We start from the raw sequence: 19,024 nt of genomic DNA on the forward strand, positions 1-19,024 counted from the left end.
TGTCTGTGGGTGAAGGTGCCCATGGAGGCCAGAGGTGTTCTCTCTCCCAGGAGCTGGAGCTACAGGGGGTTGTGAGCCGCTTGGTGTGGGTTCTGGGAACAAAACTCGAGTCATCTTCAATATTGGTTCAAACTCTTCACCACTGAGCCATCTTTCTCTCCAGCCCACATTCCTTATCGTTCATCTTAGGGAAGTCAATTCAGAATTAATATCAGCATGTGGTAAAGACTACAGACTATTTCTTCTCACTGTGTAATGTCCATGAAAAGTGTGGGTGGGTAACAACACTTTATTTTAGTGGCAGTGAAAACTGTACAAAAGGATAGTGTGGGAGGTAGAGGTACAAAGTACTGCTGTCAATGATAGGCTTGTTGGTAAAGCTATTTAAAGTGAAGTCCTAGATGCATTGGATTTTCATCTTTAAAATGTTCCTTTTTCAGGTCTTTTTGCCTGGTTTTCTGTCCAGCAATCTTTATTACAAATATTTGAATGACCTCATCCATTCAGTCCGAGGAGATGAATTTCTTGGAGGGAATGTTTCACTGGCTGCTCACAGCTCTGTCTGCCTTCCTGAGGAGTCTCACTCAGGTGGTTCTGATGGCTCCAATGCTCAGGTATTAATTAGCTGATTGCAGTCCATTAGCGGGAGGGGAGGTGTAGAGAGCTTTTCCTTCAGTGCCAGCAGCAGATCTCAATAGGGTTAAGTAGTGGATATAAGAAAATAAAATCAGCTTGCTTATAAATTCTAGTCAGACTGCCAGTGATTAGGCTCATAATGTATTGTAAAGTATCAATGCTTTCATTAAAGCTGTTCATCTGCTTAACAACATGGCTTTTGTTTTAGTGACCTAGTATATGTGTGTGTAGGCACAAGAGTGTGCAGAGGCCAGAAAGCTGTTACTCCTCAGATATTAATCACCTTGGTTTTTGAAATAGGGGCTCTCACTGGCCCTGGACTTGCTGTTAGCTTAAGCTGGCTAGCCAGCAAGGCCCGGAAATCTGCTAGTCTCCTGCATGGCTTTTGGATTGATCTGACGGTGTTGACAATGGCGTATACAGAAAAGCTGGGATTGGGTGGGCTGTGCGCTCTGATGGAGATGCATTAGCAGACCAGAAGTTCAGCATATTTACTATCTACAGCTGAACAAGGGGGTGGGTTTATTATGTAGCTGGATCTTAGTAGGGGCCTCTATAGGGGCGCAATCTCAGACTGCAGTCATCCAGGAAGAAGCAGCTATGGTTGACATTTTCTGCACTCCCTTTAAACATCCATACTTAGACCAGGGGAAGGCACTGCTGCCCTCATGGCTCTGAGGCACTAGGGTCCTTGATAAGGCCATGCTCGTGTCAACAACATACATTCCTTCAGGATGTTCACTCAGGGCCTCATCTGGGATTATTGCTTTTTGTTTTGTTTTTTCGAGACAGGGTTTCTCTGTGTAGCCTTGGCCATCCTGGACTCGCTTTGTAGACCAGGCTGGCCTCAAACTCACAAGAGATTGGCCTGCCTCTGCCTCCCAAGTGCTGGGATTAAAGGTGTGCGCCACCACCGCCCGGCTCTCATCTGGGATTATATCCATTCCACCAAGCCCAGATTCTCTGTGTGTGTCCTGGGCATGGATCTCAGGTTGTTATGCCTGCATAGCAAGCACTTTCCTACCTCTCCAACCTCTGAAGAGCTCTTTTTACAACTTATGAAATTTCAATAATAAAGGATACTCTTTATTCTAGGTGAGCTCAGATTGGTTTTTGTTTAAGATTTCTTTATTTATTATGTATACAATATCCTGCCTGCAGGCCAGAAGAGGACACCAGATCTCATTATAGATGGTTGTGAGCCACCATGTGGTTGCTAGGAATTGAACTCATGACCTTTGGAAGAGCAGTCGGTGCTCTTAACCTCTGAGCCATCTCTCCAGCCCCGAGCTCAGATTGTTTAAATTTATTTAAAACATTATATGTATGATGGGCGTGTATTAGTGCAGGCACACGCATATCACAGAATGAGTGTGGGAACCAGAGGGCTGCAGTAGTTGGTTCTCTCCTCCTCCCCGGGTTCCTCCCTTAGGCATCGTCCCTCGGGTTTGCTAGTGAGCACTTTCCCTGCTCAGCTGTCTCATTGTTATTCTTACTACTTTGAGGTTTGTTTCAAACCAGAGTGCTGTGTTATGACTTCCTCTTTTTCTTTCTTTTTCTTTTTCTTTAATGTTAGGTAGAATACCTTACCTGATTCTCTGTAAAATTATAGGAAATGGGATATTCCCAAGACAGCAAATCAAAAGGAGGCATTACGTTACCTGGAGCCAGGAGGGAGTTCAGTGGAAAAAGACACGTAACAAAAGTTCAAGTCACAAAACTTACACAGAGGTGGAAAGACAGAACATACTTCATAAAATTTTCCTCTGGCCTCCATATGCACACTCTGGCACATGTTGCCCACCCCCATGTCATTTAATATGGACATGTACAATAATTTTTTTTAAAAGCTGGGTGTGGTGGCACACACCTTTAATCCCAGCACTCGGGAGACAGGCAGGTGGATTTGTGTGAGTTTGAGTCCAGCCTGGTCTACAAAAAGAGGTCCAGGATAGTCAGAGCTATTATACAGAGAAACTCTATTTCAAAAAACAAACAAACAAAACAAAAATTTAAGTTGTTTGATTTTTTTTTTAAATTTATGTAGTCTGTTAACATTTCATCTATATATATATACTAATCAAAGTCCTACCCATTGTCCTCCCATTTCCCCTCCTTATAAAATTGTGTCTTTTTAATTTTTATTTGTTTTTGAGACAGGATATTATTATGTAGCCTTGGCTGTCACTATATATAGCTCTGGCTAGCCTAGAACTTGCTATATAGACCAAGCTGGCCTTGAACTTGGAGATCTACCTGCCTTTGCACCATCACTCTCAGTACCCAATCTTATTGTCTTTTTGTTTGTTTGTTTGTTTCTTTTTCGAGACAGAGTCTCTCTGTGTTAGCCTTGGCTGTCCTGGACTCACTTTGTAGACCAGGCTGGCCTCGAACTCACAGTGATCCGCCTGCCTCTGCCTCCCAAGTGCGGGAATTAAAGGCGGGCTCCACCACGCCCAGCTTCATTGTCTTTTCATTAGATATCCAGGTGTCTCAGCAACATTTCTCAATAACAGAAACAAAAATTCCTGTCCTTTTGCCACTCGTCAAACACCCTTGTCAGAAACCAGTTGACTAGGTCAGAGGGGTGACTCAGGGGTTAGGGGTACTGGCTGCTATTCTGAACAACCAGGGTGCAGTTTCTAGCATCCACATGGTGGCCCACAGGCATATGTAACTCGAGTTTCTGGCCATCCTAAGCCGCCTTCTGATTTCCTCAGGCACTGCATGCATGTAGTGCACTGACATATATACAAGCAAAACATCCATATGCATAAAATAAAAAAGGGTTAAGGAAAGACCAGTTGACCAAGTATGTTTACATCCACAGTCAGTAAGAAGAAAGTAAATGGTTAAGTGCACCTCATTTTTTCCTTATTATTTTGTCCTGGACTCCATTCCACTGGAATGGTGCTGCCCATTTCTGGGTGTGTCTTCCCAGCCTGTGTAACCTAATGTAGAGCCCCCCAGGCGTGCTAGGAGCTTGCTTGCTTGACTTCAGTGGGTCTAGGTCCTGTCAGGTTGACAGTATTAACCATCCCTGACTGCCAGTGCCTCAGACTGACTTGTGATAACAGTCCCTCTAATGTGCCCTGCTGCTCTTTTCTTACTTAATTTCATATTTAGAGGTGTGTTCTTTCTCAGCATATTGCCAGTTCAATTATTTAATCTGCCTCTTAGTTACAGGCATTAAGCTTATGCTTTGCATTCGGTATTCTACCTGACGCTTCAGTGACTGATGTGAAATACAAGTCATTTTGCATACAAATGAGCCTATCCATAATAGCATTTCTAAGATTTGGATTTCTTAGTCAACTCAGTATTGCAAAAAAATGGCCACTCCAACCTGCTTTGGCTTGTTTTTTTCTTTTCTTGTTTTCTTTTTTCTTGAATTAGAATGCTGGATGGCAACTGACTGTATGTAGTCACTGTAGGTGGGGCTCTTTATCTTGTTTTTTTGTCACCTAGCCTCACTGAAAATTGAGAGCTTTCATTTACTCCGTAAAGGTTGGGCTTTGTACAAATGCTTAGATGGCTAAGTTTTATGTTTTGGAAAAACATGGTGACATGTTGCAACATAGGTCTCTAGGATGGCGGGCGAGGTGTACAAATGCGTGTTGTGTGTCGTCTCGTGCTTCCCTCCTGTCGCTGTAGCTGTAGAGAGTGTTCCAGAATTGTTGCCGCTGTACTCCTCAGTGAAGGAGTTGGGAAATAACAAGCATACTTGAAACAACTTTATACTAGTGTCTCATCTTCCAAACTCAGGGCTGGTTCATTTTTTAAAATAACATACTACTAATTTTATAATTTCTGTTGTAGTCTAGTGTGAAAAAAGCCAGTATTAAAATTCTGAAAAACTTTGATGAAGCAATAATTGTGGATGCTGCAAGTCTGGATCCAGAATCTTTATATCAACGGACATATGCAGGGTAAGCTTAACTTGTATAGAATTTAACTTCTTTTAATTTTTAAAAATATTTTTAATGCTCAGCATTTTCACACACCGTGTAGTATAGTAGTCAGAAGGAAGCCGTGCATTGTGGCCCACCTTTAATCCCAGCAACTGAGAGACCAAGTAAAAATGAATCTTTGTGAATTCAAGGCCAGTTTAGTCTCCATAGTGAATTCTAGGCCAGAGAGCATTACATAGTGAGATCCTGTCTCAAAAACAAAGCAAAAGGGATGGCTCTGGGGCCAGCAAGCCTGAACAACCTGAGTTCATTCAGTTTCCATGGAGGACGGAGAGAATCAACTTCCCAGAACTTTCCTCTGACCTCCAGTGCATGCTGTGGCACATGCATAGCTGTATTCACACACACACGCGCGCACACACACCTGCATAGCAACAATAAATCTACAGGAACGTTTTAAAGGAAGGCTCCGGGAGGCTTCTTGAGTTTCCATTCTGTTCTGTCTACTTCTTAGCATTCTGCTTAACCTGTTAGGGACTCAGATTTGACACTGCAGCTTGCTTGTGGCCATAAATGAAGCGATACCAGAAAAGCACTTAAAATAGTCTCTAATGGCCCCTGTCGTTCCCTTCACCACTCCACTGCTGTGTAATCTTGACTGGCCTGCAATCAGTACATTGACCAAGCTGCAGAGATCTGCCTGCCTCTGCCTCCCGAGTGCTGGGGTTAGAGGATTATGCCAGCATGCCTGGCCATTTCAGCATTTTTAAAGTCTTGATCTTAAAAGTGAAAATACACCTAAATTAAAAAAGATGCTGGCATTACTTGTGTGTTAGGGCAAATACTTAGGAAACCGAGGCATTTCTTTGTATTTGAGAATATTCCTGGTTCTTTTGAGCCTAGAATGGGAAGACAATAGGGTATTTCACTTACTGAAATTTACTAGACACACATACAGTGACTTCTTTCTTAAGTGTGTATAATGACTACATAAACCCTAGTGTGGCTTGATGAACCGATGTAGATTTGACTACTTACCCTGTGCTGTACTTGATCTTAACAGTTGGTGAAAGGGATTTCACCATATCTTAATGCTTTTGTCAGAAATTAACAGTGGTAGGGCTGGAGAGATGGCTCAGAGGTTAAGAACACTGCCTGCTCTTCCAGAGGTCCTGAGTTCAATTCCTAGCAACCACATGATGGCTCACAACCATCTACAATGTGATTTGATGCCCTCTTTGGCCTGCAGGTGTACATAGAGGCAGAGCACTTTATACAAATAAATAGATAAATTTAAAAAAAATTAACAGTGGCATTTGGATGACTGAGAAGGCTAGAAAAAACTTTGAGGAAAACACAACGGCTATGTCAAGTTTGTACTAATCGTGTGTGTGTGTGTGTGTGTGTGTGTGTGTGTGTGTACGAGAGATATATCTGTGGACACACATGTCATGGTGTAGATGTGAAGGGCAGAGTACCACTTGGTTGAGTGGGTTGTGTCTTTTCACCGTTATCTGAGTTTGAACTCAGGTTTCCAGGCTTGCTCCTAAAAGTGCCTTTACCCACTAAGCCATCTTGCCTGCCTAGCTTTTGAGTAATGTGATCTTTTAGAATTGTTAGAGTACTTACCTCCATTGCCTCTGTAAAAAGCCAGGCATGGTAGGGTGGGCTTGCCTTTTTTTATTTGTTTGTTTGTTTGTTTGTTTTTCGAGACAGTGTTTCTCTGTGTAGCCTTGGCTGTTCTGGACTCGCTTTGTAGACCAGGCTGGCCTCGAACTCACATCAGTCCCCCTGCCTCTGCCTCCCGGGTGCTAGGCTTAAAGGCGGGTTTGCATATTTGGACTGGAAAGGCAGAAAGATCCCTGGGGCTCGTTGACCTTCCAGTCTATCTGAGTCAACAAGCTCCAGGTTCAGTTGAGGTTTGAGGCTCAAAAAGAAAAGTGGATGGACCAGTAAGGTGTCTGAACGGGTGAAGGCGCTTGCTGCTAAGCCTGACTAAGAGGCGGTTCCTTCTCTAGTACACAAACACCATGAGTCCTCTCACAAGTCTGCTACCAGCTGACAAACACTGCATACCCTCACACAAGTCTGTTTCACTTCCCACACTTGGGATCAAAGCAGAAATATGTTTACATCCACACCTGACCACCTGAGTGAGTTCAATCCCTGAAAACCATATGGGAGAAGAGAGCTGACTGACTGAGTTGTCCTTTGACCAACTACATAAATAAATACATTGCATACACATTTAAAGCAATAATGAATACAGTGGAGAATGACTGAAGAAGACACCTGAAATTGACCTCTGACCTACACACACACACACACACACACACACACACACACACACACACCCACACACACACCCCCCCCCACACACACACACACCCCTGAGTATATACACATATATCCAAAAAGAGAAAAAGAAAATGATGGACAAAGTCCAGATGAGCTCTTTCTCGAAGATGAAATTTACTCTTATGTGTAAAGGGGAATTTTATTCGCCCGTTTCAGTTGTTGTCTTGGGGGATTACTGACTCCGTCTGCTAACCTAGGCCTAGTCCTGGAAGCTTCTAGCCTCTGTACAGTCTAACCCAGAATGTTTCAGCCTCTGAGACTTACTGCGTAATATGCCTGCCCTTAATTGTTCTTTCTGAGCTCTGGGCTGGCTGGTTCAACTCAGCTATTCTGGCTCAAACGCCTCTCCCAGCTGATGTATTTAATCTGGTTTCGAATTAAAGGCATGTCCCGCCAGGCCTGGACATAAGCCTTTCTTTACCTGATACTTGCTCTATACCAGGCTGGTCTTGAACTCAGATCTGCCTGCCTCTGTCCCCTGGATTAAAGGCGTGTTTGTTTCCAGCTGGATCAATAGATCTAGAAGGGCTTTGGATGTGACCTCTTACCAGAGCAGCCATATTCTGAATTAAAATTCCTCTACACTTACAGAATTGTTTATTTACTTAGAACCTCACTTAAGAAAGTCAGTTGGTAGTCAAACATGATGGTTAATGCAAATCTCTCTCCATAGCAAGTTCCAGGACAGTTGGGGCTATAGAGAGACTGTCTCAAAAAAACAAAAAAGAATGAACAATCACAACACAACAAAAAAGAAACAATCCCACTAGCTTCAGTTGCAAAATGTTTCATTTAGTTTTTTATATATTATTATATATATTAAAATAATATATAAATGGGTTAGAAAAGTGATGATTTTTTCATTGTCGTCATAAAGGTTTCGTTGTTTTATTTTTGTTCTTTTAGCACCTAGGAACTTTTCTCCAAGGCAAATACATTTGTGTCTGTTGGTATACTGGTGGACATACATGCCATATATAAGATGAGACTCCTAGAAAGGGTAGCTCTAAAATAAGACCCCTTTCCAAAGTAAAATAATATATAGGTGTCAGAACAGTCTTCTTTTAACTTGTAATAGAGAGTTTTTTGTTTATTGTTTCCTCTTATAAAAAATGAGCTTGTTGCATAAGTGCACATAGGCTTTCTGTTCCCCTGCACTCACTCACAAGTGATTATTCCCTCCCCTTCCTGCTGAGGCAATTGTGGTTAAACTATGTCACAACAGTTTCCATTGAGTGCTTTTGAAGAATTGATATTATACTCTGTTCTGTTTAGTGATTTCATTCATGAGTTGAGAGGAGGGGCTTATTTGGTTGTTTTAGCTTTATTTTGTCTTCAGTATTGAGGATTGAGCCAGGGCCTCACTTATGCCAGCAAACACTACCCTATAGAACCACAGTTTCATCCAGAGTTGTCACATATTCTCATCACGTAGAGCAAATCAGACTCTTTTGTTTATTCTTCTGTAAAACTGTCTTGGCTAGTCTTGTATTCTCTGTATGCATTTTACAACTGAATCACCCTAATGTTGTGTTTCATAACCCTTTTTTGGGATTTAAAAAGGAATTCCATAGGTTTTGAGGTCTTTTTTTTTTTTTTTTTAATGTGCATTGGTTTTTGCCTGCATATATGTTTGTGTGAGGATATCATATGCCCTGGAACTGGACTTACAGACAGTGTGAGCTGTCATGTGGGCGCTGGGATTTGAACCCTGGTCCTCTGGAAGAGAAGTCAGTCAGTGTTAACCTCTGAGCCATCTATCTCTCCAGCTCTGACTTAGAGATTCTTCCAGTCTCCATGAAAAGAGGTTCTATTTCAAATAAACCTGCCTTTGAATAAATTGAATTGTTATGAATTGTGGTTCCAGTTTTTGAGCTTTAGATGAGCTATTTAACTTGTTTTGAGTTTTAGAAATGATACCTGTCTTTTCATCATGTTTAGGAAGATGTCCTTTGGGAGAGTCAGTGACTTGGGGCAGTTCATCCGAGAGTCTGAGCCTGAACCTGATGTGAAGAAATCAAAAGGTTGGATGTGGTAGTGTTTTATTCCTCATATTCAGCTTTGCTCACATTAGGTACTAACTATGAGTGGAGGATGATTTAGGGTTTAAAGCAGTTGTAACTACCAGGTTTTTACTGTGTTTATAGATACACCTGTGTGTGAAGACTTTATATACCATACCTCTGCAAAATCTCTTCCTTTATTGGACTTGACTTTGCCACTACAGAAAGCACAGCAGTAGGAGAAATACTGTTTTTCTTTTTATTTAAAGGTATACATCCAATCCAGGATGGGCTTGTGCCTTGTCTTGTGAACCTTTAGTTTATTAAATTTCCTCAGGTACTGAAAATTATCATGGAACGTAATACGCTGAGACCCAGGTCCTTTGTCTAACAGGAGAGTGGCTTGGTCAAGTCTTTTTTAGACTCAAGGTGTTTTCTTTTTTCCACCTTGAGTGTATGTGGTGGGTGTACTTAACGTCCACTCACCCACACAGGTGTGGCTGGAGGCAGAGATTGGTGTGGGAATGTTTTCCTTACTCACTTCTTCACCTTGCTGTTTTGAGACAGGGTCTCTAACAAACCTGAGGCTTGGCTTTCAGCTAGGCTGCCTGGCTCAGCACCCCACCCCAGCCCGACCCCACCACCTCATTCCCCAGCAGTTAGGTTAGAGGTGTGCACTGCCACACCCAGCTGTTTGTGTGGGTTCTGGGAATCTCAACACAGCAAGCTCTTTGTCCACTGAGCCCTCTCCTTAGCCCTTTAAGTTTGTCTATCTTCTTCCCCCCACTGCCCCCCACTTTTATTTTCTTTTTTGAGACAGGGTTTCATTGTATAACCCTAGCTGGCCTGGAATTCACAGACATCCATGTGCCTCTGCCTTCTGAGTGCTGAGATTATAGGTGTGTACAGCACCTTTCAAGCCCGTTTCTCATAAAAATGCATTCTTTGTGACTGAATCTAGTTCTTTTTGTTTTGTTTTGTTTCTGGAGATAGGGTCTCTCTGTGTAGCCTTGGCTGTCCTAGACTTGCTTTGTAGACCAGGTTGGCCTCAAACTCACAGCAATCCACCTGCCTCTGCCTCCCAAGTGCTGGGATTAGAGGCGTGCGCCACCACACCTAGCTTGTGACTGAATCTAGTCCTAAACAATTGGTCCACACTGGAAAATTTGGGAAACGAATGTTGATCCATTCAGATGACATCTAGAACTTGTCTGTGGTTGGATCAACTGTACTCTACTCTGTAGATGGTACTAACTTTGTGAAGAGGAAATGCCCCACTTTGTTAGGCTTAAAGTAGGAGCTGTTGGAAGCTGGGCGAGTGGAGCACACCTGTAATCCCAGCACTCAGGAGGCGGAGGCGGAGGCGGAGGTGGAGGCAGAGGCAGAGGCAGGTGGATCTCTGAGTTCGGGACCAGCCTGGTTTATATAAAGTGAATCCAAGACAGCCAAGACTACACAGAGAAACCCTATCTCCAAAAAAGGGAGGGGGGGCCTGTTGTCATGTTGTCAGTCTTCCTTTTGGGCTCAGTAGCACTGCCTTCTTTTGTGCTTTATCTATTTTTACATGAATTTATATATCTTTTTCTCTTTAATGTGTGTGTATGATGTTTGGAAGTGTGAGTGTAGGTATCTCTGCCTCCTCCCCACTCCCTTGTAGGAGCACTAGGACTCACACACTAGCACGCCTGGTTATCACGTGGGTTCTGGGGCGTGAACTCGGGTCCTCACACTTGCACAGAGCTTCACTTGCTGAAGCCATCCCCAGCTCTGTACGACAATTATATTTCGATAAAGAATTTTACCACTATTTTGACGAATGATCTCTTTTCAGAAAAAAAATACAAAAGTTAGTGAAGTAACAAAAAACAAAGAGGGTCTGTTTCTAGTTGACTTTACCCATATAATCGATTTATTTTCTGTTTCATCAGAGATGTGTAAGGTGTTCTGCTGAAAAGAGTGTAGAGGGTAATGAAAAATGTAAAATGTTTTTTTCAGTGCTGGGGATTACGCCAAGTTCCTGGTACATACAGTGTTGTACCACTGAGCTGTGCCCATAACCCAATAAGTGATGTGTGAGTTGTCCTTTGTCTCTGCTCATCCTGGTTATTCAGTCTCTGCACATCATTCATTCTAAGAAGTAATAATGTGTCTACTGTGCCTAGGTGTTCTCAGTACATAGGAGAAAACAGGCGCTCTGCTTTCTCTGTAACTCACATGACAGTGGAGGACAGTAAATACAGCTTATGCATATGTTTAATACTTAGCTGTAAGAGTAAAATGCAGGGTAAAGGATTGTCAGAGGAGTGGGAGGTAATATTTAAAAGGCAGTCTTCAGGAAGGGTAGCCTCGGCTTAGGGAGGGCCAAGGCTCTCCAGGAAGAGAGGTTTTGATCCAGTAGCATCTCAGATGAAGGAATAGAGGCCTGAACTGAGCAGCCCTCATGATCACACACAAGGCCAGTGTGCGCGGTAGACTGAGCAGAAAAAAGGATAGTGGAGGTGGAGAGCACCACTGCAGAGAGAGGGCGTGCAGACTCGCGGCGTGCTGGGTTAGAGAAGTGACGGACAGGACTTCCGCCTTGAAGGAATTGTTCTGGCAGCCATTTGGAAACAGAACGTAACAGTTTAAGAGAAGAAGTGGAGAAGCATCTTGTCGGCACCCGGGTCAGGAATGGTGGCACTTATGGGTTAGGCACATAGTAGAAGAACAGTTTGATTTGTGTCATATGAGAGGGAAAGGCAATAAGATTGCATTTCTGCCAGCAGTTGCACTCAAAGATGGTGATACAGGAACATAGAGATAGAGTGTGTCAGAAAATACTCCTGAAAATACAGGGGTGTGGTCTTATCAGTTTTCCCCTGAGTTGGTTCTTTCCTTAGGCCTCTGGACCTGTAAAAACATCAGGCTAATTCCAGAATTCTCTGCTTCCTAGATTTTTATAATGTTGTTACTTAACTTAATCTGGATTTCTTATAAACTGGAAATTATCCATTTTGATAGGAAATATTTATATGTAGTATTGTTCAAAGACTCTCCATGTCAGTATGGTGGTATACACTTTTAGTCCCAGTATTGGAAAGCAGAGGCAGGTGGATCTCTATGAGTTTGAGGCTAGCCTGGTCTCCAGTGGTAAATGTCCATAATACTTAAGTTATATATTAAAATACCACCCGAAAGGATCTGTAAAAAGTTTAATAGCAATTAAGCATGCAACATGAGATGCATGAGCGTTTACTTTGCATTTCCCCCTCATCCCTACTGTGAAAAAAGAATTGAGGACTGAACTAGAAAGTGCAGTGTAGTCAAGGTGTCATGTGTACACCTGTGTCTTCCTCTGGCATCCTGTTACACTTGAAGTAAGATCTGTCCTTCCTGCTGTGACCTATGACTGCCCCCTTCTGGCCTTGACAGTGTTACTTTGAGCCATTCTTTTTTCCACAAGCCAAGCTCTAATTGAGCCAGCCTTTGCAGTTCTAAAGTTTCTGCCTTCATAGGGCCTTTTGTAGGTGCTGCCCTGCTGAGGTCTGTGGGCAGTGGTTGGCTTCTCATCTCAGGATTGTCTCTTAGACAAGCCTTCCCTGTCACATGAGCCACCAGTGTACTGCTTCTCTGTAACTATAACATCAGCACTGTGAGCTCAAGGGTGTTGTCTTATCTTTATTTGGCAATGTATTCCTTGTTTCTAAAATTGTGTCTAGCATACATTAATAAACATTTGTGGATAGATTAACCTAAATTTTTAATTGATAAGTATTTTGAGTGATAAAACTATGGGCTATATTTTATTTCAGAACAAAGTCATTTTTTAAACTTGTCTTTTTCACAGATGTGTGCATTTTATCTACATAACCTTTTTGTCTGCAGATACTCAAAAGAAATCCTTCCTCTTTGCTCAGGCCTAAATAGTGGATACTTAGTGGATGTTTTAAGTTCTTAGATGATGCATCTGTATATAAGCTTACCCTTTCTACAAATGAAGACACTGGGGGCTAAGGAGGCTGTGGCTTTAGGAATCACTTAACAAATTAATGGTTTGTGGTCCTATTATAAAATATTCTAACAAACAAAACAAAAGAAGGGCTTGTTCTGTCTCACAGTCATGCGTGTACTCCATCATGACAGGGACTCAGGGAGGCAAGAACTTAAAAGCTGGAGCTAGTCACGTCAGGTCCACAGCCAGGAGCAGAGACATGAATGTGTGCTGTCCTCGCTTCCCTGTCATCATTTATGCTGTCCAGAACCCCAGCTAGAGAATGGGGCCACCCTCGGTGGGCAGGTCTGACAGTTAACACTGTCGTCACAAACACCAGCTCCAGGGTTTTGACTCAGAGTAACCTCCCTTTCCTCTTCCTTCTTTGCTGAGGACAGCTAGACTGAGTTGTTGTCATCTTGGTAATAGAGTATAGAGAAAAAGATTGAGTTTTGAAGAAGTTGCTGAGGCTGGCAAGATGGCTCAGTGGGCAAGGTGCTTGTCAAGTAAGCCTGACAACCCGGGCTCAGGCCCCAGAACCCATGCTGGCTCCACTGAGTTGCTCTCTGATCGCCACACTTGGATCCTAGCACATCTGTGCCCCTGCCCCTCAGTAGTAGTGGTAGTAGCAGTAATAACAACAATAATGATAAAGTTTTTTTTTTATTATTAAAAGACCTGTGGATATCTTGAGGTTTATAAGAGCATGAGAACTTTTGTTTCAGAGCAAACTAAGTTGAGAAGTTATATATATATATACCAGCAAGTGGCTTGGGAGATAGCTCAGAAGTTCAGAACACTTTCTTCCTACTCAAGCAGAGGACTTAAATTCACTTCCCAGCACTCAAGGGCAGATGACTCATAGCCATCTGTATCTCCAGCTTCAAGAGATCTGACACTTCCGGCCTCTGTGGACATCTGCATTCATGCCTGATCACATACATGTACACACACACACACATTTAGTTATGGTAGCTCATACCTTTAATCCTGATCACATATATGCACACACACACACATTTAGTTATGGTAGCTCATACCTTTAATCCCAGCACCAGGCAGGCAGAAGCAGGCAGATCTCTGAATTCAAGGCCAGCCTGGCCTACAGACAGAGTTCCAGGACAGGCAGGACTACACAAACAACAACAACAGTAAATCTTAAAATAATAACAAGAAGGAATTTCAGAAAAGATGTGAGCACATGCCCCTGCACTGGCACCTCTCCTTGTGCCAGTCTTTGGAGAGTCCTATGCCTCATAGAGGAGATTAACTTACAGGTACTGAGTGCTAGAGCTCACTGCTGGCCAGAAGTGTTTCTTGATGGTGAATTTTGAAAGAAGTAGTGCTGGAGAGAGATGGCCATGGAGAAGACTGTCAGCCTGTAGGACTGGTACTGAGGAGAAGGGGGTTTGAAGTGAGAGAAAATGGTGGCAGGAATTAGAAGCAGGAGTAAAGACTGAAACTTACAGTCAAGAGATTGCACTCTAGGGTGAAATTTGGTGGCAGATTTCATATGTAAACAAGGAAGGTAGCCTGGAACGTGTTTATTATTTTTTTATTGTATTTTTTTAACATTTTTATAATTAAAGGGATGAACTCAAAACCTCCTGTATACTAGGCAAGGATCCTACCACTAAACAGTATTCCCTTCCCTAGGTTTATTTTGTTTGTTTGTTTGGTTGGTTGGTTTGGTTTGGTTGAGACAGGATTTCTCTGTATACTAGCCCTGTTTGACCTGGATTTGGTTTGTAGACCAGGCTGGCTTCAAACTCAGAGAGATCCACCTGCCTCTTCCTCCTGAGTGCTGGAGGAGCTGTGTGCTACCATACCCAGATTTAGGTTTTATATATATATATAAAACACATACTTTTAAGTGTGAATTCTTGGAGTGAAAAAAATACAGAGTTAAATAAAAGAAAGACAGAGTAGATGAGAAGCAAATAAGGTCAGATGGGAGGCACATGAGCTTGCTTAGAATATGTTAGTTCTGAGAGGCCTGTAGATCATTGAGAAGTATATATTTGTTGCCAAAAGATGAGGTTCTTGGTTCTTGGCATATAGGAAGTTTAAAGCCATGGGGGGGGGGGTCAAAGGCATCAAAGAGAATGTGTTAGTGGAGGAGCTTGGCAGTGCTATCCTGAAGAAGTGGTAGAAGAGGAGCCAAATACAGGGGGGTAAAAAATGTCAGGAAAGCAGACTGTCCACCTGTGTTAAGTCTACAGATGAGCCTATCAGGCGAGTAGTGTGGAAAGTACATAATTCAGCAGCCATGTGAGGTTTTGGTATTATGGCCTATTGCCTCTGCTGGGCAATAACTGATGGTCACACTAGTATTTAAAACCTTAAATGAGATGACTCAGTGCTTAAGAGTGCTTGCTGCTCTTACAGAAGACTGGAATCTGGCTTTCTGCATCCACATGGTATGGCTCAAAACGCCTATACCTGCAGCTCCAGAGGCTCCAGGGTGTCTGGCTTCCATAGGATCCTGCACTCATGTGCACAGACACATAACAAATAAATAAATCTTTTTTATTTTGATTTTTTGAGCTAGGATCTTTATTTTGTAGTTCTGGCTATCCTGGAACTCACTATGTAAAACAGGCTAGCCTCAAACTCAAGAGCTCTATCTACTTCTGCCTCCAAGTAAAGTACTGAGATTAAAGGTGTGTACTACCACTGGCTGGCAATTTTTGTTTGTTTGTTTGGTTTTTTGTTTGTTTGGTTTGGTTTTTGGTTTTTGGTTTTTTGAGACAGGGTTTCTCTGAGTATTCTTGGCTGACCTAGACTCACTTTGTAGACTAGGCTGGCCTTGAACTCAGAGAGATCCACCTGCCTCTGCCTCTTGAGTGCTGGATTAAGGGTATGCACCACACACGTGGCTTTTTTTTTTTTTTTAAAGAAAAACCTTCAATAATTTTTATTATTGAAGGAAAAGATCTGAATTTTGTGTTTTTCGTGAATGGTATGTCTAGGCTCATCTCAGTTATTAAACCTTGATAATTAATCTATCGGGCCACTCCTAGCCCAATAAAAGCTGTTCTTATTAATGATGTTTTTTTTTATTTTTTAAATATATTTTATTAATTTATTCATATTACATCTCAACTGTTATTCCATCCCTTTTTAATAGAAACACATTGGGGAAGAATATGCATGTCTAAGTGGCGTCTCCTAAAAACATTTGTAATATACAATTACTCCTGAAATCCATATTCATTTTTGCTTTGTTTATTACTAGGATTCATGTTCTCACAAGCTATGAAGAAATGGGTGCAAGGAAACACTGATGAGGTAAGTCTTTAGTATATTCTTATAGAAACAAAAAGCCAGCTGGATGTGGTGCACACCTTAAATTCCACCACTCAGAGGCAGAGGCAGGTGGGTCTCTGTGAGTTTGAGGCCAGCCTGGTTTACAAAGAGAGTTCCAGGACAGCCAGGGCTGTTACACAGAGAAACCCTGTCTCGAAAAACCAAACCAAGCAAAAAACCCAAAATTCCAGTCTACCCTTGTCTAAGGAAGGCTGACGCTCTCTTCCTTTGGTTTCCTTGTTAGGCAGATTGCATTAGTGCTCTCCTACCGTGGTGTAACAAGAAAGGCTCCTCTTAGTGTTTAATAATTGCCCTGTGTTAACAGTAAAAGTATCTTTACTCCAGAGACTATGGCCACTGAAACAAGTACCTCAAGTTTCCACCACTACACAGGGCATTAGTGCAGAGACAGAAGCTGAGATGGTTTCTTGTCAGTTTCCGTTGGGGGGGAAGCTTGTCTTTGAATCAGTTACGTATGTTGAGAGATGTGAGTAGAAAACGCAGTGTTCTATTTTGACCATCAGACGTAGAAAGTAGTCATGATGTTGGCTCCTCAGTGGTTGACCCTGTAAGACAGTGGATGTCATGTTAATATACCATAGCCAAAGGTGTCCAGATTCTTTGACATGGGGAAGGTTTTTTTTTTTATTAATTTATTATATATACAGTGCTCTGCCTGCATGTGAACCAGCAGGCCAGAAGGAGGGCATCAGATCTCACTATAGATGGTTGTGAGCCACCATTTGGTTACTGGGAATTGAACTCAGGACCTTCAGAAGAACAGCCAGTGTTCTTAACCTCTGAGCCATCCCTCCAGCCCTGGAAAGGTGCTTTTTAATCCAAATGATTACATGTATGTTGATCCTCCTAATGAGTGGTAATCATCAACAATTTGAATTACTTCTTCCAGGCCCAAGAAGAGCTAGCTTGGAAGATCGCGAAAATGATAGTGAGTGACGTCATGCAGCAGGCACACTATGATCAGCCATTAGAGAGATCTACAAAGGTAAGGTTACGTCCACTCTGACTCAGCCTTCTGCTGTTGCTGCTTGTGTGAGACAGGGTCTCAATGTAGCCTGGGCTAGCCCCAAAGTCTTGTGGCCAGTTCACCTGGAACTTCTGACCTCCCACTTCCACCTCCTAGACCGTCCATCACAACAGGCTTGTATGGTGTTTGTGAAAAACCCTGTGGGCTTTGTGAATATTGGGCAAAGTGCTCTGACCTAGCTTTTGTACAATAACTAACACACGTGCCCCCCCCCCCAACACACTTTGAGTATTTAATAGGTTTTTTTTTTTTTTTTTTTTTTGGTTTTTTTTTTTTTGGTTTTTCGAGTCAGGGTTTCTCTGTGGAGCCTTGGCCATCCTGGACTCACTTTGTAGACCAGGCTGGCCTCGAACCCACAGCGATCCGCCTGCCTCTGCCTCCCGAGTGCTGGGATTAAAGGCGTGCGCCACCACGCCCAGCGAGTATTTAATAGTTTTAAAACATTTTTTTAAAAAAGGAGCTGAAATTAAGAGTGCAGTTGAAAGTGCATACTGCTCTTGCACAGGGCCAGCATTTGCTTCCCTGCATCCACAGCTGCCTGTAACACATAGATCTGATACCTGTGGCCTCCTCAGATACCTGCACTCACATGTATAGACACACAAATAAGTAAAAATGGTACAAATTGTTTCATACATACATAAACATATGTATACATAAGATATTTCTGTATCTACGTCTGAAGTATTAACTGTTGTAGAAATTACCTTCTCGTCATAAGGAAGTGAGATTGAGGAACTAAAGGAAGCATGTTTCCAGACTGTGGGCAGTGGCCTGTATGGGACTGTAATCCCTGGAAGGAATGGGATCAAAACGACCCTTAGCCCACTATTGAGAAGTGGCTTCTGCAGGAGAGCCAGCAAATCGAACAGACCCAGGAGAGTTGCTGAACTGAGGAATCAAAAGGAAAGTTTAGAGAGCGAAAGCTTGGTGCAGTTATTTACAGCAGTTATGAAAGAGGGGAACACAAAAGAAGATGCTGTCCAGAAAATGAAGGGTACGGAGGCCCTGGGGAAGCCCCTCAAGTCATTGGCCAGTTGCCAGTCTGCATGGATGTGGGTGAGAACGCTCATCTCTAGGGAGTAAATCCCCAAAAGTTAGACAATGATTGATACCTGAAAGGCAGGGCTAGCAGTAGTTGTTCTTTTTTGCCACAGTAATAGCACAAAGGATACAGAGCATTGGGGACTTAAGTCTTACCTCTTGAGCTATGTCAGCCCTAGTAGACCTCAACAAAATTAAAACGCAGCTTGGAAGGATCAAACTACTCTCTACGTAGCAACTGTATGCTCAAACAAGAGCTGGTCCTCTGAAAAGGAGCAGAACATAAAAGCGGAAAGAGAGAACTGACTGACAAAGCTGTCCTGACCTCCACAGCCTGTTGTAGCATGTGCACTCACCCACACACTCCCAAAAAGTAATACTGAATTAAAGGATTGTCCAGGCAGACAATATAGTCGGGAGAAGTAGAAGATAGGTCTTAAAAAACCAACGTTCTTGAAATAAGTAATAATATTAGAGGTGAAAAATAACATTGGATGAAATCAGTTGCCATTTAGGAACCACAAGAAAATGTTCACGGCAAAGCAATGTAAACTCTCACATGAAGACAAACAGAAAGACTGGAACCATGGAAAAAGTAAATAAACCAGAATGCTGTTGGATTGTGTGATCCCATCTAACAAACACTTGAACCGCAAAGAAGTTGAGATGCAGAAAAAAAATACATGAAGAAACAATGATTAGAAAGTTCCAGAGTTGATGAAAATTATAAGTCTGTAGATAGAGG

General features: G+C 42.5%; 1 protein-coding gene across 7 annotated transcripts in view; it reads left to right on the plus strand.

Annotated features, from left to right (window-relative positions):
• AKAP10 (A-kinase anchoring protein 10) overlaps positions 1–19,024 on the plus strand; it is a 65,002-nt gene that overhangs the window by 36,835 nt on the left and 9,143 nt on the right. For all 7 annotated transcript variants that reach the window (XR_014775244.1, XR_014775245.1, XM_084760874.1 and 4 more), the window contains 5 exons: positions 441–614; positions 4,456–4,565; positions 8,847–8,929; positions 16,117–16,169; positions 17,098–17,193. Coding sequence is in view for 5 of the 7 variants with exons in the window: in XM_084760874.1 (XP_084617000.1) it covers positions 441–614; positions 4,456–4,565; positions 8,847–8,929; positions 16,117–16,169; positions 17,098–17,193 (516 nt within the window). In the remaining 2 variants the exon portion in view is untranslated. The remainder of the gene's footprint in view (positions 1–440; positions 615–4,455; positions 4,566–8,846; positions 8,930–16,116; positions 16,170–17,097; positions 17,194–19,024) is intronic.

Source organism: Acomys minous (assembly GCF_964271855.1).
Source record: "Acomys minous genome assembly, chromosome: 16".
NCBI lineage: Eukaryota > Metazoa > Chordata > Mammalia > Rodentia > Muridae > Acomys > Acomys minous.